A 21,854-nucleotide genomic window follows, 5' to 3' on the forward strand; every position below is an offset into this window, starting at 1 on the left:
TATATTGTGTGTGTGTGTATATATATATATATATTGGACTTCAATGCATTCAACAAAATTAATTAATTGCAGACAAAGTAAATAGTTACAAAATTAACAGTTTTTAATCGCATTTTGTGTTTCTAACAACGCGGAACCTTCGTCTGTGCACCTTTTCCTGGTACACCGATTACACTGATGCACACAACAGGGCTCAGCTACCAAAATGGAGGTATTGGATGAAATTGAGTTGCTAGGACTGATGGGAGGAAAATGTCATTTAAAAATAAATAAATAATAAATAAATAAATGAACTACCCAATGGAATGAAAGCCTTCATAAGTATGGTTTAGTGCAAATTGTGCAAAATGAGTTTTCATACCGCCGTAGCACTTCGACCATCTGATATGTGATCCAACTTTTCAACTGCCACTCAGAAACAATTTAAAGGCAATACTATTCTAAAATAATCAATAAACAAATTTAAATAAATAAACTGTCCTAAAAAATGCGCTTTAACATTAGGTCTGTTTAATTTTGGCCAGTGATATTTTCTAATAGTTTTGTTATTATTTTGTATTGCCTAGACATTGTAAAGACCTGTCTTTTTGAATGTGTGTGTGTACGTATGTATTGTATATGAAACTGTGGTGTATTTTTTCGCCTGTGGTTCCGAGTCGAAGGTCACCCGGGAGAACTCTGACGTCCGTCGGGCATGGGATGAATGAAGACTTCGAGACACTTGGCGTTTGGGCTAATTTGATTTATTGAACAAGCCTTAGTGTCATAACAGCTGCTTACATTGCCAGAACAACGAAAAAGCCCCTGAAAACCCCTGGATCTAAGTTTATCAAGGTTTTCCTTCGCTTGGCGTGGAATTAGCCCCTCCCTGGGTGCACCCGGAAGATGGCTGTTCCTCATGACCATATTTGGAATCACACCCGCCTGCTGGTGCCTCACCTTCTAGCTACGCTCACACCCGGTTCCCTCATCTTGTAAGATGCAAAACAGTCCTCTTTGAAGACCAGGATGCCTGTTGTAAACCCCAGACAGGTTTCTGTCAGGGAGGAGCAGGAAACCCCAATAAACATATAACTGGTTAAAGGACGTCCTTTGATGTAGAATTACAAAGAAAAGATAGTTGGTGTGAATACAGGTCTCCAACCATTTGACTCTTGCAAAGGAACTCTGATTGTGTTACTATTAAAATACACTACAAAACATCAAGACTTTCCAGTTTTATACAAGTCAACAATTCAACAACACACCTCCAATCTTGTCTGATTGGCTCTCACCTGACTCTGATTAGCTCTTGGAGAATCCATAGCCTAGAAGTTCACTTACTTTTTTATCTCCTGTCCTGTGCATGTTATTTTCAATAAAAATATGAAAACATATAATTTTTGTTGTTGTATTAGTTTAAGCATACGCTGTTTTTTATTCTTGTGATTTAGATGAAAATCAGATCACATTTCATGACTGATTCATGCAGAAATTTGAGACATTCCAAAGGGTTCACATACAGTACATCTGCCTCCCACATTCAGTAGTTGTGAAGGCTGGGGACCAATCCAGGGTGTATTTCACCGCTTGCCCATAGTCCGTTGGGATAGGCACTATGCAGCTCACACGTGACCCTAATGAGGACAAGCAGTTTCGAAAATGGATGGATGGATAATTTATCTACATTAGAGGGTCAACGTACTGCACACAACTCTTGGATTGATGCAGTTCTAAACCACTGAAAAGGCCAACCATAGTCATAAACATATTGTATTGTTAAAATGAAAATTAAAATCAGAAACTAATGTCTGTTTGACAACATATATTGTTAATCAAGCTTTTTTGTTGTGTCTCATTACATTAAGTATAACAAAAGAAGTGGCTATTGAGAGTACGTGTACATAGCTTAACAATTACAGATTGTATGGCTCTTGTGTCTGTAAGGTGAGACTTCAAAGTTGCTCTAACAAATATTTGACTACAAATGTACCATAATGCGATCATAAAATCAACATTTTCACTATGACTTGAAGAATACGAAAGCAGGGGTTTCCAAATGTCTTCCTCCAAGGGCTGCACACAGAAAAATCTAAGCATGCAAGGGCCACTTTTACATTCTTTTACATTAATTTCACTCTTGTGCATTAATTTCATATTGAAATCAATGCACTGCGATTGGCTGGTGACCAGTTCAGGGTGTACCCCTCCTCTCAACCAAAGTCAGCTGGGACAGGCTCCAGCCTGCCCGCGACCCTTGTGAGGATAAGCGGGACACAAAATGGATGGATGGACGGACATCAATGCAGTAAGCAATTATATATTGTTTCTATACTTTATTACAGTTACGAGTATTAAGTTACTTATAGTTAGATACTGTTATTTATAGTTAGATACTGCCCCGGAACAACTTTATATTAAAGGTGATAAGTCAGTTACTGATTTTTCAGCATTTGCGGGTGGCCAGCATACCTGTATCCCATTACAATTGATCTGCCATTGCAGTCAGCAGCAGCAGAGTTAAAACAAGAGGAATCTGCAATAAGCTCACCATTTTTTTAAACAGTTCTATCATTAATGTTAAATGGTAAAAAAAGAAAGAGAAATCTGACCTTCACACTGAGCAGAGGACCCATTTTTGCATCTGAAACGGAAATATCTTTATTCACCATTGTATGACAACAAATGGTCTTACTATTTTTATTGTAAAAGGTTACTTTTAATATTTGCATAGCTAATGTCATATTTTGCATATCTATACAAAACCAAAGTAGTAGTCGTAGTACTTATGAGCCATTTGAGTCATTTCGTACCTCTAGCACGCACCCATGGTGTCATGTTTTGGGGTGGTCAAAGGAGAAGGCAAGGCAAAAACACAAAGGACCCAAGTGCAGGGAAACAGGGAGGCAACGCAGTAGTATATACAAAAAATATATATTTAATTCCAAAAACAAAGGAAAACAAGGATCATGGAAAAGTCTAAATGCTAAATTAAAGTCCAAACACAAGTAAGAAACACAACTGGCAACTATGAAATGACATGACATGACATGACATGACACAGACAGTGACAATGACAATGACAATGACACCTGACAATGACATACTGCAAAGAGACTCAACAACAGCAATGAAAGTCCAACAACAAGAAGAAGAAAAAGAAACCAGGGAACTAAATACAAACAGATTGACGAGACAACGAGGAACACCTGGACAAGACACGAGTGGCTGTAGAGAGCTGATTGGTCGACACAAGGTAGACGGTTGACGAGAACAGGTGGACACAATAACCAAATGAGCACATGGCAAACATGGAACACTGGAAAACATGGAACAAAATTAAACACAACCCAAACTAAACCACAGACCATGACACATGGATGTGTGTTTGGCACCCAACCCCATTACCAGACCCCCCCTCCTCCCAACACACACACACACATTCTCATTTCTGAGACCCACACTTTTTATTCTGCCCCTTCACCCTTTTTTTGGTCAACTGTTATCGTATGTGCCACTGGCTGCAAAAAAATGGACGGTGCAACAGGGCACTAGTTTGGACACCCCTGCAATGAAGTCATTTCGTACCTCTAGCACGAATTTACAGAGGTGTGTATAGACGTCCCAATTTGCGAAATCCTAAGTGCGGAGAAGTGATCATGCCTGCGTGATGCGCGCCTCTGTCACGTGGCGCTCTATAAGGGTACTGCGCTCGCCGTGCGCGTCCAGTGGCGGTGGAGCCCCACGAGGAGCGTGGAGGATGCTGACGAGGGCGAGCGTGTGTGCGCTTTATCTGTGACGCTTAGTCCCGCGGTTAGCCTTCTGAGCAACTTTCTCCCGGTCGGATGCCCTCCCGGGAGACATGCGTCTGCTGGTTTTGGCGACTCTTTTTGGAGTCCTGGTTCACGCAGGTGGGTGCAACCAATCCCTTTCGCGGGGAGCCACGCGCACGTGCACGTTGATTGTACTTAAATGCAACGTGCACCATCTGCTTTCTACATTGTCATATGTTTGTTCTCGATGCTTAAATCTGTATTACATTTCAAGAGCGACCATTGTGAGACAACTTTAACGCAGCTGCATGTGTAATTATTATTATTATTATTGTTGTTATTATTATTTTGACAAGACGTTTGCGCACAGTTGGAACTGTGTAGGTCCCAGTCTCGTTTGCGCAGTTTAGTAACGATGTCTTTTCAAAATGGGAGCATTCATTTTGAATGATTTGATTCATAACTGCAATCCGAGTGATTGTAGTCTACTCCTTTCAAAAGAAGCTGCACTCTTTGATTAAAACAATTATTTTCTTTCTACTGCCTCGAGGATGCAATGAACTAAATTTATTTTTCTTGTCAGTCTGAATTCACCCTCCTGAATAATCGAATGCCATTTGTTTATGCTGATAAGTTGCATTCCTCCTCCCAGCATGACAGAGTCCCTGTGAAATAATAAGAAGCTGCTTGCATCCACAATCTGATCCCAACTGACGGATGGAGCCACTCACTCGCTTTCTGTTGTGGTTGGTTGTGTTTATCAGTTACAAACGTGGCAGATTAATGGCTTATACCGTTTCCATAATTGCAGCAATGAGCAGATGTTGTGTGATTGGCTTGATTGAGTGCTGCTTGCATGATTGGTTCCCATTAGTGGTACTAATTTAAGTATACGACTCTCACGGTTCACTGATGCTGTTATGCATTGCACATGCAGAATGTATTGTCGCCATGTGCTTTTGCCACAGTCACCGAGGCTTCTGTGGAAGTGCTGGTAGAACAAACATACGCCGCAGCTTTAAAAGTATCCAGTAAAAGGGTTGTTTGCCAGATGACATGGTGGCACCACTTCCCTCAGGCACAGCATCAAGCTCCCTCTGTTTGCATTGTAAATTAAACTTAACCGACCTTAAAGAAAGCTGGTTGTAAAAATACCACTGGTGTGATTTTACGGCCTTTCCTCACTCCATGGACACAGCCATCATTATGTGCTCAGCATCCTTGCCAAAAATTCTCAGCTGCCCTCCAGCTCAAGGTGATTTCAAACTAGCAGTGCAGTAAAAGAGAAGACTCCATTAGTTTTGTTTGGACCTATATGGAACCATACCTTTTTGTTTGGCCTTTGTGGACTTTGAAAACCGTGAGTGGGAGTGCTTGAGTGTGAAAACAAGCAAGCAGACATGACTTATGCTGAAACAAGAACAAGGTGACAATAAATGGAAAGAAAAGGCATGACGATATGGATGACAGATCAGATAAAATCCCAGATTTATGTATAACTCTTTTTGTTTATGCATTTATCAATTTTTGATACAGCTATAGAATGCAGGGTCACAATAAAGCTGTGGCCCTGTGAAAATATCACTACGGCTCTACTATTTCCATGCGGCAAATTGAAAATATAATTTTTTTTAGGGGCCTTGAAATGTCATTACTCCCCTCCTTTCGGCACACCTGCACCATAGACCGATCTCCTGTCAATCATAGAACCGACACTCACCACTCACATCCACACCGACGACCAGTAGAATTTAGTGTTAATATTCTTGGGAATGTGGGAGGAAGCCAGTGGACCTGAAGAAAATCGAGCTCAGGGAGAACAGATACATATCACACAAAGCCAACCACAATGAAAATGAAACTAGGTCGAAAAAAATCCCACCAAATTGCACACCTTCATGGATACCCAGGTCCTGCTAAAACCTGGATGTTGTCATGCATAGGGAAAATGTAGAAACAAAATGAAACAAATGAATGAAAAACAATCTTGTAATGTCAACAACAGCAAAAAGGTGGGGGGGGGAAATCCTGAATCTGGACCTTTATCTAGATCCACATCGAAATATAATTGATTCTATCATGGCCGGTGCCCCACCCCTGAAAACACAAGCTCCTTAATGGAGAAATAAACACTATCTTCTTTCACCTTCCTCCTTGGGTTGCTGGGGTTTGCAGGAGATGCTCTTCAGATCCAGTGTTACCAGTGTGAGGAGATGAAGCACAATGACTGCTCAACGCCTGAGTACATCGTCAACTGCACCGTCAACGTGCAGGACATGTGTCAGAAGGAGGTGCTTGTCAAACCTGATGGTGAGTGACTAGTTTCACTTCACCCTGTTGACATGGCAACAGTCCTAAGCATCATATTTGTCCCTGCAAACTTCTTTTCAATCTTACCCAACACGACTGAACTGTTCTGCAAATACTTTTCACGTCTGCAACTAGTTTTGCTGCAAAGTGAAAATTTTAATACACGTCAATGGTCTCCCAACTCACAGAGGTAATGGCCAATTTAAAATGCCATGTTGTATCACATGATCTTTCACAGCAATAGTATAAATCAACTCGCTGCAACAGAAAATCTGTAACTCCCGGTGTTCTTATCGGGAAGCATTTAACTTTTTCCTCCACTGGTACATATGAATTTTTAAATATTATTGTAAAAGAATATAAATATATACTCTATTGTTCCAGCATGGCATCTCTGTCAGCTGGCTTTCTAGGAAAAACTCACATGCATTTCAGCGATAGGGATTCTCCAAGCTTTGCTTTTTCATTCACATGTAGATATGACAATTTTAAATATAGAAAAGTCATTTATATAATTGTTATTATAAAATAATATATATACTATATTGTACTTTACTGGTACGGCTTGGCAATGGCAGCGCCCTGCTGAATCTTGCGTATAACCGAAAATATATATTTTGGTTGTGAAAGGTCATGTGATAGAACATTGCATTTTTAATTGGCAGTCACATCTGCGACATTGCGACGCCTTTCACTTGCAACTAAAATTTTAGGTCACAGCAAAACTAGTGGCCGACGGTAAGCCACTCATGAAAATTTGTTGCCGAACCCCTGCACGACAGTTCAGTTGGTTTCGGCCGCATCGCTCGGTGTGCGGCGGGCCTAAGATGACCCTGCCATGATGGACACAAAGACAAGTGCAAAAAAAAAAAAAAAAAAAAAATCTCCTCTGGTTTCTGTGCTACAGATTTTGTATCACTCTGTCACTTGGCTCTACAGGGTTCCAGAATAAATAACTGTCAGCCTAATGCTATGAGACTATGCAGCAGATTGTTCGGCTCCAGAAGGAGTAAATGAATGATTCAACTTGTCCCTTCTTTGCAGGGATTTATTATCGGAAGTCATGTGCATCATCCGCAGCGTGCCTCATCGCCTCCTCTGGCTACCAGCAGTTCTGCACTGGGAGGCTGAACTCTGTCTGCATTTCCTGCTGCAACACAGCGCTCTGCAACGGGCCCAAGAGGAAGCGGCCCGTTCCCTCGATTGCAGCGCCCAGCCCACAGATGAGCGGGATCCTCACTCTCCTTCTGCCGCTTCTTTCTCAGGCATAGACGCTACCTGCATCACATACATGCTTGTTCGGTCAAAACCATGGGATCGTGGATGGTTTTTATTAAAGCTTGTTGCTGCACACATCCAAAAAGTACTTTAGGAACATCCTGAACCCTGCCAGTACCAGTGGGAATCTCAGTGGACACGCCTTCTCAATCACTGTCTGTACTGTGGACTAGAATCCTGCACACTTTGTTTTGTGTGAAAAAATATGAGGTGGACTTTTGCTCTGGTCATTATCTGCTGTCACAGCTGCTACTATATGTTTCATAAATTGCCTTGCACTTTGTGTTTCTGTAGTTGCCAAGTGAGCGTTTTTGCACCTCCCTTTCTTATGTGTTCAATACTTTTTTCGCTGTCTCATTTCAAATTTTTCGGGCGAGAGGCGGGATACGCCCCGAACTGGTCGCCAGCCAATCGCAGGGCACATATAAACAAACAACCATTTGCACTCACATTCACACCTACGGGCAATTTAGAGTCTTCAATTAACCTAGCTTGCATGTTTTTGGCATGTGGGAGGCAACTAGAGTACCTGGAGAAAACCCACGCAGGCACAGGGAGAACATGCAAACTCCACACAGGCGAGGCCGGGATTTGAGCCACGGTCCTCAGAACTGTGAGGCAGATGTGCTAACCAGTCGTCCACCATATATATATATATATATATATATATATATATATATATATATATGTATTATTACTTTACACATGGTGTAAGAGACAGCCCTCAAGAACAACAAGTGGGAATTGGGTGAAGGCAACAGAAGGACCATAAGCCCAATTTTACTCCCTCTTGAGAGCGGCTTCAGGTTATTATTAGTGTTTAGCAGATTGGTGTATGATCCAATGTTCAGTTATTTCAAAATAAATGACACTTTCATGCTTGCATGAAATTCTTTCCTCAATATGTATAGTTTTTGTTTAGAATCTACTGTGTTAAAATATCATTGCTTTGTTCTGATCTTATATGAAGAGTGAAACGTCTTCTGATTTGAGTTGTCAATAAATCTTGCTTTGAAACAACCAGTGTTTTAATGGCATTTGCACTCACTTGCATGACTTTTCCAGGTCATACATCCAGGACAGTGCTGCACTTTATGTTATAAAATGCCTTTTAATGCAAAAAGACCATTATGGTTACCTTTTGGATAGTGAATGCTTCATGTGAGTGAAGGCAAAGTAATGAGACACAGCAAAGTCAGAATGGACATAATTCTAACTCTATACGAGAACAGATGTCTCAGTCTGGAAATCTTTGCTGTGGAACTTCTCTTATTGTTTTAAATCTTCCCGTGCAGAGCCAAGAGTTGTGAAGGTACTCATTTTGTATAGATCCACAAAACATTTAGAACACCCAATTACTCTTTGATTAATTATTTTATGCATTTTCCTCCTCAGGTGGCTTCAAACAAAGCTTGTTTGTTTGTTGGTAACAGCTTCACATAGATGATGGTTCATGGTCACCTCAAGAGGGTGAAGAGATAATTTAAACACAAACCACTTTTTTTCCCCCAACATTAATGCCATCCACCATGTACTTTTGCACTAAATTGTTTCCCAGCTTTGTGTTAATCATGTCCCGATTAAAAGACAATAGCCCCTTTTCCACCGTATGAACCTTTTCAGGAACTTTCCTATCTGTCCTGGTAGTTTGAGTTCCCCCAATGTTTCTACTGTAAACAAACTACCAGGGTACAGAAGGTTGCCTGAGGATTATTTAGTTCCTCCTTCGAATCACCGATTAGTACATTTGGTTGGTGTGGACTGGAAAACAAAAACAAAACTTGCCAGGCAGGAACTCCTTTGGCCTGTAGAAAATCTTGTATTTGCCATACTGAAGACAAGGAAATGCTTTGTATGTTTGTCCATCCATCCATTCATTTTCTGTACCGCTTCTCCTCACTAGGGTTGCGGGCTGCTGGAGCCTATCCCAGCTATCTTAGGGCGAGAGGCGGGGTACACCCTGAACTGGTTGCCAGCCAATCGCTGGGCACATAAAAACAAACAATCATTCGCATTCACATTCACACCTATGGGCAATTTAGAGACTTCAATCAACCTACCATGGATGTTTTGGAGATGTGGGAGGAAATCGAAGTGCCCGGAGAAACCCCACACAGGCACGGGGAGAACATGCAAACTCCACACAGACGGGGCCGGGATTTGAACCTCAATCCACAGAACTGTGAGGCCGATGTGCTAACCGTGCCGCCTTTGTATGTTTGTATGTGCACAAATATTAAACATTTGTAATGTACAATCTGTTTTTTTCTTCTTCTCCAAAACACTTTTAGAGATACCAAAATATGTCACACTGCTATATTTAAAAAGTCAATAATAAGAGCCATCAGTCATCCATTTTCTAAGCCGCTTCTCCTCACTAGGGTCGCGGGTGTGCTGGAGCCCATCCCAGCTCTCATCGGGCAGGAGGCAGGGTACACCCTTAACTGGTTGCCAGCCAATCGCAGGGCACATAGAAACAAACAACCATTCACGCACACATTCACACCTACAGGCAATTTAGAGTCTTCAGTCAACCTACCATGCATGTTTGGCCACTCGTCGGCCACCATGCCGCAATAATAATAATAAGAAGAAGAATAACAATAATAAAAACGAAAAGTTAATTATTATTATTATCATTATTATTTTTATGATTATTATTATTATAAGGTGGCACGGTGACCGACTGGTTAGCACGTCTGCCTTACAGTTCTGAGGACCATGGCTCAAATCCCGGCCACGCCTGTGTGGAGCTTGCATGTTCTCCCCGTGCCTGCGTGGGTTTTCTCCGGGTACTCCAGTTTCCTCCCACATCCCAAAAACATGCAGGGCTGGTTAATTGAAGACTCTAAATTGCCAGTAGGTGTGAATGTGAGTGCGAATGGTTGTTTGTTTCTATGTGCCCTGCGATTGCCTGGCAACCAGTTCAGGGCGTACCACGCCTCTTGCCTGAAGATAGCTGGGATACGCTCCAGCACGCCTCGCAACCCTAGTGAGGATAAGTGGTCCAGAAGATGGATGGATTATTATTATTATTATTATTTATTTATTTATTTTTTTAGCTCCAGCAAGTCTCTGTAATGAGCAACATTCTCATTTGGATAAGCTACCCAGAACTTATAGGTACAGTGGAAATGCAAACCACATGGGTCACGGGAACCTTTTGCTACCAGGAACTCAAAGTTCCTGATCTGTAGGTGGAAAAGGGGCAAATTAAATTGTCAGGCATCAAATTCAGGGATGCATCCCCACAGGCACAACATAGCCGCTCCCACTGGATGAGTCAAATATAGAGACAAGTCAGACGACTTATTAGCACACTGACGACTCGTTAAATCACATGAGTTGGTTTATACGCAAACAACCACACAGCTCTAATACTGCTTCAACATGGGCTCTGCTAGGACCGAACACAAAGGAGGATGTCACAGGCCGTCACTGTGCCCACGACACACCTTCGGAAGGGGATAAGGAGCAGGAAACGCAGCACATTATTAAAAATAATAAGGGTAAGGTAAACCTAAAGCCTGGCTCTAATGATGTGCGCACAAACAAGTCACATCAGACTTCTGGCAGAAATATATAACATCTTAACTCAAAACTCTTTCTCTCTACGATGGGAGAGGAGCCAAAGTGCAATGACTCAAACATCTCTCGTGTCTAGTTATAAACTATATAAAATATCTCCTCAATTGAACATTGATCTGAAATCTATTAGCTAACCTGTGTTATATACTACTTAATTGTTGCTACTTGCAATAAAATGCAGGCAAACAGTTAATTGGAATCAAAGTTACAGCGGCAAATTAGGGAAAATTGTCCCTCAACAAAATGGCTGGCATTATGGCTACTATAGTCTTTTACAGTACTCACAGTAAATAAATATACAAAGGGGAGAAACTATGGATTGTGCACTATTGCCCTCTAGCGTTGTCCTCCCTTCATTTTCAAACTCTTTATTGTTAGATGGGAGCCCTTGATACTATGACATGGGAAATTGTGGCCACTGTCCACAATATGGATGAAATAGCTGTGGCTCCGTACTGGATAGTTGGGTTAACAAATTCTTCACAATGTCAGGTTGCTGGCCCTCTCTGACGTCCTCTTTTTTTTTATTTCAACTGCCATCTGATTGGTTGGGCAGAGCAAAACTTGCTCCAGCCAACTGTGACAAGCAAAACACGTCATTAGTGTTTTTGTTTGTTTGTTTTTGCTACTTTTATTGCATAGAGTGTTTACCTAATATCAGTTTCCATCATTGGTGTCCAGTAAAATATCCATTCATTTTTATTTTCTAACCCTGCGTATTAGTTTGTTTGCACAATGTGCAGGTTGGAAAACAACATCAAAAACGATTTTTTAAAACATATGCTCAGTCACCAGCTTTTTCATCTTTCTACAGTCACCAGAGGGAACGTTCATATTAATTGAAAATGTATTTCTTCTCCATTGTCAGCACAGGGTATCTCCACTTCTTCAAATACTGTAAACAAATGCATCATTCATTTGCGCTATTATTGGAGTGCAGTAACCAGTGGCTTTCCTAGCTAGAATGGTGATCAATAGTGTAGGTTGGTAGAGAGCAGAAAATTCACAAACATTTTCAAAGTGTTGAGCCATGAATGAAACACATTTTACCCAAACATTTATGATTCAATCTAATAATCACCAAGGATTTAAAAGATGTATTCTTCGTGCATTTCAATGAACCAATAGTGGCCACGATAGAGATAATCTGATGTAAAAAAAAAAAAAGTACATAATTTATATATTTAAGGAGCTGAAGTTGGAAAATACAACTTCAGATCAAAATCCACACCTTTGTGAAGTTTCATACATTAGCATAAACACAGAAAAAAAGTTTTACGAGATACGAGCCATCATTCGGACAATTTATTTATTTATTTTTTGCTTTGACTTGTGGGCGCAAACTCGATATATGAGAGCTATATGGCGGCAGTGAACTCAACTCAACTCACTTCACAATAAGCAGCACTTTGGTAAATTGTGAACAATTCTTCAAGGTTGATTCAAGCTATTTAATGCCACGCCCAGTTGAAGTTTACTCTCAAACTAAACACAAAGCAAAGACAATTATACAAGAAAATTATATATTATTTAGAACCCTTTGAAGTTGAACTAAACTCCTTGACATTTTTGTTTCTAAACACATTAAATATGTTCAAAGGTAAGTGCTGAAAACGTTAAAGACAGAACAATATACTACTGAATTGTTGAGAAAGCTTAAGACTTTTTTCTTCATCTCTTTTGGACAGATTTTTTTGGGGTGGGGCTTCAATCTATGGCCACAACTTGAAAAAATACATCTTCTCTAAAGTTTAACGTGTTTTGTATAATTTGGCCTACATGTCTTTTTGTCTGGCCCCCAATCACTGTTATCGAGTGTTATTTTCCTTATTAAAAAAACACATTACAAGAAAAAATGGTTTTGGGGGGGTAGGCTGGATCAGATTAATGGAATTTCCATTCATTTTAATAGGGAAAAATGATTTGAGAGAAGTATGTTTCGAATTACGAGCGTTGTCACTGGATAATCTAACTCGTATCTCAAGGCACATCTGCATTGGTAATTAAACAAAACCTGATGCAGTAGCTAGTTCCATACACTAGGAGTCACTGTTTCGCGTTCGACGACTCTTTTTGCGTCAGCAAATGTGTGGGAACCAGGAAGAGCTCATCCATCGATTGTGGCGGCTGCTGTCCATTGAAGCAGTGGCGATTTAAATAACCTGCAATCGGCACGTCCATCCGTATCGGGCACCCGGCATATTTACCTTGCATTTGGCTAGAAGGCGAGCGAGCATGGCTGGTCGACTGCCGGCTTGCGTTGTCGACTGTGGCACAGGGTAGGTGCGGAACATGCTAGTGCTTGTTAGCAGCAGCTTGCGTGTCAATTTCCCGGCTAACGCCCTGCTTTGTGTGGTACCGCTTTTCTCTCTTATCTGTTTCGTCAAAGTTTCCAAATGTTTAAAGTGGGGGAGAAGGGGCCACCCAAAATTGGCAAGGTTTGCTTTGTTTAATAGCGCTGCTATTTAAAACCGGTTTCTTTCGTTAGCTACTGACGCTAATGCTACTTCCTGGTCCATTCCCCACTCACAAACTACCACGTCAAAATGTTTTAGCTGCCGCTGCAATCCCATTGAATGCTGGAAATGCAAATTTAGAGTGACTGTTGATCTTCCTTCCCCTGTAGGTACACAAAGCTTGGTTATGCTGGAAACACGGAACCCCAGTTCATTATACCGTCATGTAAGTAAAAAGAGATGAGAGAACTTCAATTGAATGGCGTGACTCAAGGCTAGGCAAGTGTATTTGTGTAGCACCATTTAAAAGTCAACTTCATAGTGCTCTAATACGGAAGTGTATTGTATTCACTTGGATTAAAAAAAAACAAAAAGAAAAAACCTGTTTTTCTGAGTAATTTTTTTAGGGCCTTGTTTTTCTGCCTTTTTCCCCCAGCTGTTTTTCTGACTTTTTTTCCCACCTGTTTTTCTGACAAATTTTGTTTCCACCTGTTTTTCTGACTAATTTTTTCAGTTTTTCTGACAAATATTTTTTCCACCTTTTTTTCTCACTATTGTTTTCTGTTTTTCGGACAAATTTTTTTCTACCTGTTTTTCTGACATTTTTTCCGGAGTTATCGGGACACATCGAACTCACGCGATATGAGTTTTGATATATAGTTTGTCGACATTACGCAGGCACCTTAATTGAACCGGTAAGTTAAACGTGTATGGGCAGGTTGAAGGTGTGCGAGCAGTAATCCGCCATTACTGAGTCCGCAAAGAGTCACTTGCAGTTCGCAGGTTACTCGCGTGAGTTCGATGTGTCCTGATAACTAAAAAAATTTGTCAGAAAAACAGGTGGGAAAAAAATTAGTCAGAAAGACAGAAAAAAATTGAGAAAAACAGGTGGGGAAAAAAATTTGTGGGAAGAAATTAGTCAGAAAAATAGGTGGGAAAACAATTTGTCTGAAAAGCAGAAAAAAATAGTCAGAAAAACTGGTGGAAAAAAAATTTGTCAGAAAAACAAAGCCCTCAAAAAAATTACTTTTATTTTTATCCAAGTGAATGCAATATGCTTCTGTACTCTAGAGGGGAAAATAGGTACACAAATAAACACTAATTTTGAAATTACACAACAAAAGTAAGATGGTGAAATTATATTTTTGATTTATTAAAAAGAAGCAATGAACAACAAAATATCAGGACAGGTTCAAATCTGCCGATGGTGGGAGCAAATCTCAGGTGTTGTAAGTTTTCTTCCACAGTGAAGGAGCATAGAAACACAATGCTGCTTCACTTTGTTTACTTCTGGTTCTGCAAACACTCAAACCTGAGGGGTCTGGAAGTCTCAGTGAACTAAAAAGGTCAGTCTGAGCTTTGTAGACTAACAATAAGATTTCAAAATCTATTCTTACAGTAAATATTAAATAATGTTTTCATGGTAGCTGAAACACATCAGAATAGTGAGTCAAATTAAATCCATTCTTTTTTTTAAATCCCTCGTGATTATTTGGCTCATGGTAGGACTTTTTTAAACAAGGTTTGTTGTTTTCTTTTCTCTTCTCAACTATTTCATGATCAGGCATTGCAATCAAAGAGTCAGCCAAGGTTGGCGACCAGGCGCAGCGCCGGATGATGAAGGGTGTTGACGATCTGGATTTTTTCATTGGGGACGAAGCCATCGATAAACCATCATATGCAACAAAGGTGAGATTTTGCCATGCAGAAGCAGTCTGGTTACACACGTCAGTAGATGATTGACACTGTTTTTATTTTCTCCTTCCCAGTGGCCAATCCGTCATGGAATAGTGGAAGACTGGGACCTGATGGAGAGGTTCATGGAGCAGGTCATCTTCAAGTATCTGCGGGCAGAACCTGAAGATCATTACTTCCTTTTGGTAAAACCTCAGTTTCCTACGTTCAACGTTGCCTATCTACCCAGAGATAGCAAGATTGTTTTATTCTGTGTTAATGTGTTCTGCATCTCGTCCTCCAGACAGAACCGCCGTTAAACACACCAGAAAACAGAGAGTACACAGCAGAGATCATGTTTGAGTCGTTCAACGTCCCAGGTCTCTACATTGCTGTTCAGGTACAAAAACAGGGCTAACATTTTCATTAGTGGGGAACCGCATCACTATGTGATGCCATATTTAGTTTGGGTTGATAAAATTGTCGTCTGCAGGCTGTCCTGGCGCTGGCAGCCTCCTGGACGTCCCGACAGGTAGGCGAGCGGACCCTGACGGGGACAGTGATCGACAGCGGCGATGGCGTCACGCACGTTATCCCAGTGGTGCGTTTTACTGGCTGACCTTGTGCTTGATTATTTTCACACGTTGCCATCCTCATTCTGTTTCCTCTTTGCATTACAGGCTGAAGGCTACGTCATCGGCAGCTGCATCAAACACATTCCAATTGCGGGTCGGGACATCACATACTTCATCCAGCAGCTGTTGAGGGAACGAGAGGTGGGGATCCCTCCTGAGCAGTCCCTGGAGACTGCTAAAGCTGTCAAGGTCAGTTTTTCCTTCCTGGAATTAAAAAATTCTGTTCATCTGTTCTGTTAATTTCTCTGCAGGGTCACTAGAAAGCAGTAGAGTGACTCAGATGGTAGTAAAGAGAGGGGAGAAGTTAATGCGCATCGGTACCTTAACTTGCAAGTTTAATTCGTCCCTTTACCTTCTCGTAACTCAATTTACTAATTTATCAAATCAGTTTTCCCTATTAAAATGAACTGAAATGTCAATCCGTGAAAAAATACCTTTTTTTTAATTTATTTTTTTAAATAAAGTAGCACTGTATTGTAAAATAAATACATACCATAATAAAATAGAATGTAAAGAAAAAAACTGTTAGTATTAAGTCGAAAGTAGCACACACACACACTGCAATACATTTGTATATTGATATTAGCTTTTAGGGGGACGGCCTACTGTAGTGACTGATGTCAGGAAGCTGGAGTCAGTCGTATTGTCGTATTGTTTACCACACGGTTAGTTCAGTGTGAGCATCTGCCTCATGCTACTATAGTGACTGCACTGCTAGCAGTGGCTAAACTGCTAATGCTACGTGTGCCACTGCTGGCAGCAGATTTACAACAAGTTTGTTGTGTTGCTTGTTTTTGAGGGCGCCAACATACCTTGCACAACTTCTCTTGTCAAAATAGCCTCTGACATCTATTTCGCTCCCCTCAGCTATGTTTTTTTTCCCATGTTTGGTCATTAACTTCTACAACTTGCAAAGTGGAGCAGGAAAAGTTTGACTCTAATAATAATAATTAGGGATGTCCCGATTAAACCTTTTCACTTCCGATCCGATACAGCCTTGAGTTTTGGGCAATACTGATAGCGGTCCGATCTGATTTCAGCACTAATCATACATAATTTACTTATTTTGTATTATGGCATGTTAGAAAAGTGTTGACCAAGTCATATTACTCAAACAGAGAGCAATAATCACTAACAGTTGCTATGATAAAAACTGACCCATTTATTATTAACCAACGGGTTACATAAAGTAACTGATGTGCATGTTTTGACCCCTGAGGGGCAGTGTGGTGCACGCAATGAGATACACACTTGCAGTAACAAAGAAGTAGAAGTCATGGGCTAATGTTATTATAACTTGTTTTTCACAGCGTTTGAAGAATATATGCCAGAGATTATTGTTATATTACCTGTTTGTATGTTTTTATACATCGTTTGAATACCAATATGAATTATTTTGAGAGATTTAAGTGCCGTGAGTACGATGTTTGTTTTCGTTTGCTCCTCATTGGTATTTTTCATTCATTGTGTTTTTGTTTTGAGCTAGCGATTTTTGTGAACAAAAATGAAGAAAGAAACTTAAGTCTGTGATGTATTTGAACATCCAATAGGTGTACTTCTTTTGTTATGTCTATTCAGTTCTATGGTGAACTTCAACTGGAGTGTCAATAAAGGACTTTAAGCAAGCAACATTCACTCTTACTCCTTGCTACTATGTTAGTACCTCAGCAAGCTGTTGTTGTGATCATGTGGGCTCTGCATGCTGTCTGCGCGCTGCTGGATAGAAGTGCTGGAGCAGAGCATTGAATGGACTGCTTGTATAAGAGTGGTAAAATCTGAGAATTTAGATCCAGTCCGATCTGAACTAATCCTTTTTGTTTTGCTGAGATTGGGCCAATTTCCGATGTCAAAGATGAGATTGGGACACCCCTAAAAATAATAATAATGTATTCAACTTATATAGCGCTTTTCAAGGAACTAAAAGACGCTTTACAATTGCACACATTAGTCATTCACTCCCCAGGCACACCCTGGTGGTGGCAAGCTACTTGTGAAGCGACAGCTGCCCTGGGGCAGTTTGACAGAAGCGTGTCTGACATTCTGCGCCTTCAGCCTTTCCGACAACCACCAAGCATCCAACCACTAGGCTTTACACAATCAGGATTTTTGGGGCTCATCAAGTTTTAAAAAAACGATAACCGATCACGATCCGATCACAAGATGGAGCAATGTGTCTACATGACTTGTTCATTTATTGTGTATACTTGTGTACTGTATACTGAGTACGTATCTTCAAAATTATTCTCGAGCATTTTAGACTTAAAAACATCTTTAAAACAGACTTTAAAACAACAATGACCTCAAGGGGGCATTCAAGGATTGGCCACTGACATAAGTTTAGGTCAAATCAACATGACAACATGACAAAAATAATGGGTGCTAACTTACTGTAATAAAATTACTTTATTGCAATTAAATTACTTTAACAAATACTGTTAATGAGATGCTTACTCTAAGTTTCTCACTGCCCCAGCTATATGGACAGGTGTTGTCCAGAGTTTGCGTCCGTTTGGGTTTTCCTTTTTTTTTTTTTTTCTCCACGCTGCATTGCTTGAACGTGGCATGCTCTTCCTTGTGTACATTCTTCAGGTGCCCGATCAAATTTGTTGTGTTGAAGCATTTAGATGACGTTCCCCACGACGTACTTCAGTTGTGCACTGACTGCAAATAACTTGCGTGTTGTTTGTCTGCAAAATAGTCCCACACCGACGTGTTTTTTCACTGACAAGAAAAAAAACTTTATTGGCCATCAGGTAGTTACAGTAGTACGCCACAAGACACGTGACAAGGCTAAAAATAAACTAGCTTTTGGATCCATCCATACGCGACGGTGACGCGGTGTAAATGTCTTTTGTAGATCCGATCGATGACGTCATTGATGGGATCGGCGAATTATGACATGAAAGCCGATCGGCTGATCAGTATGTAATGCTAATTATCGGGTGAACAAACCGATCAGATCGGTGTAAAGTCTACCAACCACATTCATTCAGCTCTGACTGTCTGTTGTCGTGCACATTTCCGCCATGTTTGATCGAGTAAATATGCTCACAGTTGATCACCGTAATAGACCTGAAATGTATTGCGATCACGAATTGCAATCCTATCCATGTACCACTGACTTTCTCGTGCTGCTTGAATCTCCATGTGTGTCATTGTGTGTCACTACAGGAGCGCTTCAGTTATGTCTGCCCTGACCTTGTAAAGGAGTTCAACAAGTACGACACAGACGGGTCCAAGTGGATCAGGCAGTACACAGGTGTCAACGCCATCACCAAGAAAGAGTTCCAGATAGATGTGGGCTATGAGCGCTTCCTAGGGCCTGAGATCTTCTTCCACCCTGAGGTACCTTTTGACTTTGCTTCCGGCCGCATGTACATTTACAAAAGACGTAATTCACAATAGTTTCTTCTTACGTAGTTTGCCAACCCAGATTTTACACAGCCAATCTCGGAGGTAGTGGATGAGGTCATTCAGAACTGCCCTATTGATGTCCGCCGCCCTCTTTACAAGGTACAAAACATTCATATAAGCGGATTCTGTGCGTCTACTTTTGTGTTAAAATGTCAACTGTGCCACAGAACATTGTGCTCTCTGGAGGCTCCACTATGTTCCGAGACTTCGGTAGACGCATGCAGAGGGATCTCAAGCGGACTGTGGATGCACGGCTGAAAATCAGTGAGGAACTGAGTGGTGGCAAGTTAAAGGTATAGAGCACAGAGAAATTAACTGCATTAAATGTGTAAAGTTCAAATTTACAGTTATTGCACTATCTTCAAAAGGGAGTTGTCTGTTCTATTTAACAAGATTATACGAAAACTATTTCACTGTTTGCCTTTAAATATAAAAAAAAATCATAAAAGGTTGGTTATTTTTTAACCGAAATTCTCTCGATCATCGGTTGTATCACAATAGTACTAAAATAATAGTAGACAGACTATAAATAGTTTTACCTTGCTTACAAGCAATTTTCTGCTTGGAAATTCACATATTCACAGAATTCTATTTTTTATTTATTTATTTATTTTTTTATAAACCTATCCTCCATATTCCGTTATTGTTGTGTTTCTGAAACACCCTAATGCCTGGATCAGACTACAAGACAAATTTGGTCTTTCACGATTGCACTTTGACATCTATTCCGATACCACCGTATCCCGTCTTTTACGATCACTGGGCTTTATCTTATCTTATAAAACCAAACACTGTTGGAGAGGTGGAACCAGAAAACGTGTCACTGGTCAATGCGATCTGATACACTCGCTACCATGGTGATAACAGCACTAATGTGCAGCGCCAATGTGTTGTGTGTGTGTGTGTGTGTGTGGGAGGAGGGGGGGAATAACAAAATGAGGAAAAATGTAGGGTGATCGGGAGAGGAGGTTCATTCAAGGATTGCTTGAGGTATGTTCACATACTTTTAATACGATACACAAGCTCCCTAGCAGGAAACAAATTATGTAGCTTAGCAAGCTAGTGCTGGGACTAACAGTTGTACGTGAACATGCTGGCATTCTGTTGAATCATGCTCTAAAGCTTCGGTAAACATTGTTTTTTGCGTGTGAATAAATGTTGACAACAGCAAGCACGGGAGGCGATGCGCCGTTCACAATACGCAGTCCTATTGCTCGACGTCAAGGTGCACTGTCGAAGAGTTGTAGTTGGTATGTCAAACTACATGGAAGCTATCCAAAAAAATCAAATATGCTAAACTTTTCATTTTGGCGTCGTAGGGGTGTCGTAGGGCCAAATCGTCGGTCGTGGATTATGTCGCACTACAAGACGTTTTGCCGTTCCTGACAAAATATGTATGGGAAATCGGCTGCGATAGCTAAACGGGCCAATATTGGGGCTGAAATCCTGTAGTCTGATCTAGGCATAAACTGCCACAAGATGGGACCAAACTCCATCTATTAAAAAAGTAGTGCTTTGGAGCCATCTTGTGGCATCTAACTCTAAACCTTTTTGTGGGGCGTGCCAATGACTCATTTATTTTTGCTAACATTTCAAAGCAATTAATGCTTCAAACATTTCCGTTTGACTGATTGCCATTGAGATTTATTTATTTGTTTGTTTGTGTATTTTTGCAGCCAAAGCCCATTGATGTGCAGGTCATCACACATCATATGCAGCGATACGCCGTCTGGTTCGGGGGCTCCATGTTGGCGTCCACAGTGAGTGTGAAACTACTTTGCTTGCCATTTTTTTTCCTTCTTGATTTATTTTATTTTTTTCTAATGTTAACTCTGTATCGGCAGCCCGAGTTCTACCAAGTTTGCCACACCAAGAAAGACTATGAGGAAATCGGTCCAAGTATCTGCCGCCACAACCCCGTGTTCGGGGTCATGTCTTAAGGCATGGGGAGTGTGTTGGCTGGAGCTGGAGGGGAAATGGAGGAAGCACATTTGTGGCGGTCTCATGAGCCTTTGGTTCTCCGATCGACCCCTTCATTCAGATTGAGTGACAGCGGACCAAACAAACTGCCAACAATGGTAGCGACGTCCTCCATCAATTAGAAGGGACAAGCAACGACTCCAATCGCGTTTCCTGCAAGTAATTTAATAATCGCTGGTAAATATTTAATTTGTGCTCACCGGATTGTAATATGGCTAACGCAACATGAGTCTGCTTGAACAAACCTGGGTCAGCTTGTCTGTCAGGAGGTGGGACTAAATAAAAGATGAGTCAAGAAATGTGCAATATTGTCCTTCAAAAAATGTGTTGGAACAAGAATACTTCATAACAGTTCATATGACATTACAAAGAATCGGTGAAAAAGTAGATGAATAATTAGTCTTTCTGATGTTGGAGAGCGACATGATCACCAGAAGAAGCCCAGCAGCCAGCCATGCTCTGATACAGAGTTGAGTCTTTGGGAAAATCACCATCACTCCACTCCTGAACTTCTTTTTCCCTGTCAGACACATTTTAAAACAAGTTGTAGTCATGCATTAAAATAAAGTAGGACTTGTTGAATCCAGGTGTCATTGCTGCCATTCCAATAAAAGTTGAGATGTTTTGACACTTGTCTTGACTTTCTGCTCAGCATGTCATTATATTTAGTTGTGGCATCTGCTCCTCTCCTTCCTGACACATGATGCAAGTGTTTATTTTCATCCCTCGACTGACGGAGACGTCCTGTAGCAATGCTCCAACACTGG

At 40.9% G+C, this 21,854-nt stretch overlaps 2 protein-coding genes across 2 annotated transcripts; both read left to right on the forward strand.

Moving 5' to 3' along the window:
* Positions 1–3,719: 3,719 nt before the first annotated feature.
* Positions 3,720–8,293, forward strand: LOC133404419 (ly6/PLAUR domain-containing protein 1-like). Its single transcript, XM_061680331.1, has 3 exons — positions 3,720–3,890; positions 5,928–6,062; positions 7,107–8,293. Exons 1-3 carry the CDS (start codon positions 3,842–3,844, stop codon positions 7,331–7,333), a joined length of 411 nt encoding a protein of 136 aa, XP_061536315.1. The 5' UTR covers positions 3,720–3,841; the 3' UTR covers positions 7,334–8,293.
* Positions 8,294–13,005: 4,712 nt separating this feature from the next.
* Positions 13,006–21,715, forward strand: LOC133403115 (actin-related protein 3). The gene is made up of 12 exons (XM_061677678.1): positions 13,006–13,207; positions 13,555–13,610; positions 14,949–15,073; positions 15,154–15,264; positions 15,363–15,458; positions 15,552–15,659; positions 15,739–15,882; positions 18,865–19,038; positions 19,114–19,206; positions 19,275–19,400; positions 20,784–20,867; positions 20,952–21,715. The coding sequence occupies exons 1-12, from the start codon at positions 13,164–13,166 to the stop codon at positions 21,045–21,047; spliced, it is 1,257 nt and encodes a 418-aa protein (XP_061533662.1). The 5' UTR covers positions 13,006–13,163; the 3' UTR covers positions 21,048–21,715.
* The last annotated feature ends 139 nt before the right edge of the window (positions 21,716–21,854 follow it).

Source organism: Phycodurus eques, chromosome 1 (genome assembly GCF_024500275.1).
Source record: "Phycodurus eques isolate BA_2022a chromosome 1, UOR_Pequ_1.1, whole genome shotgun sequence".
In the NCBI taxonomy this organism is placed as follows: Eukaryota; Metazoa; Chordata; class Actinopteri; order Syngnathiformes; family Syngnathidae; genus Phycodurus; species Phycodurus eques.

What these genes read in the sequence shown, in the direction of transcription:
- LOC133404419 (XM_061680331.1), top strand. Translation starts at nt 3,842, where the DNA reads ATGCGTCTGCTGGTTTTGGCGACTCTTTTTGGAGTCCTGGTTCACGCA. An exon ending in TGGAGTCCTGGTTCACGCAG is followed by an intron (nt 3,891 to 5,927) that starts GTGGGTGCAACC and finishes TGGGGTTTGCAG; the next exon opens with GAGATGCTCTTCAGATCCAG. An exon ending in GGTGCTTGTCAAACCTGATG is followed by an intron (nt 6,063 to 7,106) that starts GTGAGTGACTAG and finishes CCTTCTTTGCAG; the next exon opens with GGATTTATTATCGGAAGTCA.
- LOC133403115 (XM_061677678.1), top strand. Translation starts at nt 13,164, where the DNA reads ATGGCTGGTCGACTGCCGGCTTGCGTTGTCGACTGTGGCACAGG. An exon ending in AACCATCATATGCAACAAAG is followed by an intron (nt 15,074 to 15,153) that starts GTGAGATTTTGC and finishes TCTCCTTCCCAG; the next exon opens with TGGCCAATCCGTCATGGAAT. An exon ending in GTCTCTACATTGCTGTTCAG is followed by an intron (nt 15,459 to 15,551) that starts GTACAAAAACAG and finishes TGTCGTCTGCAG; the next exon opens with GCTGTCCTGGCGCTGGCAGC.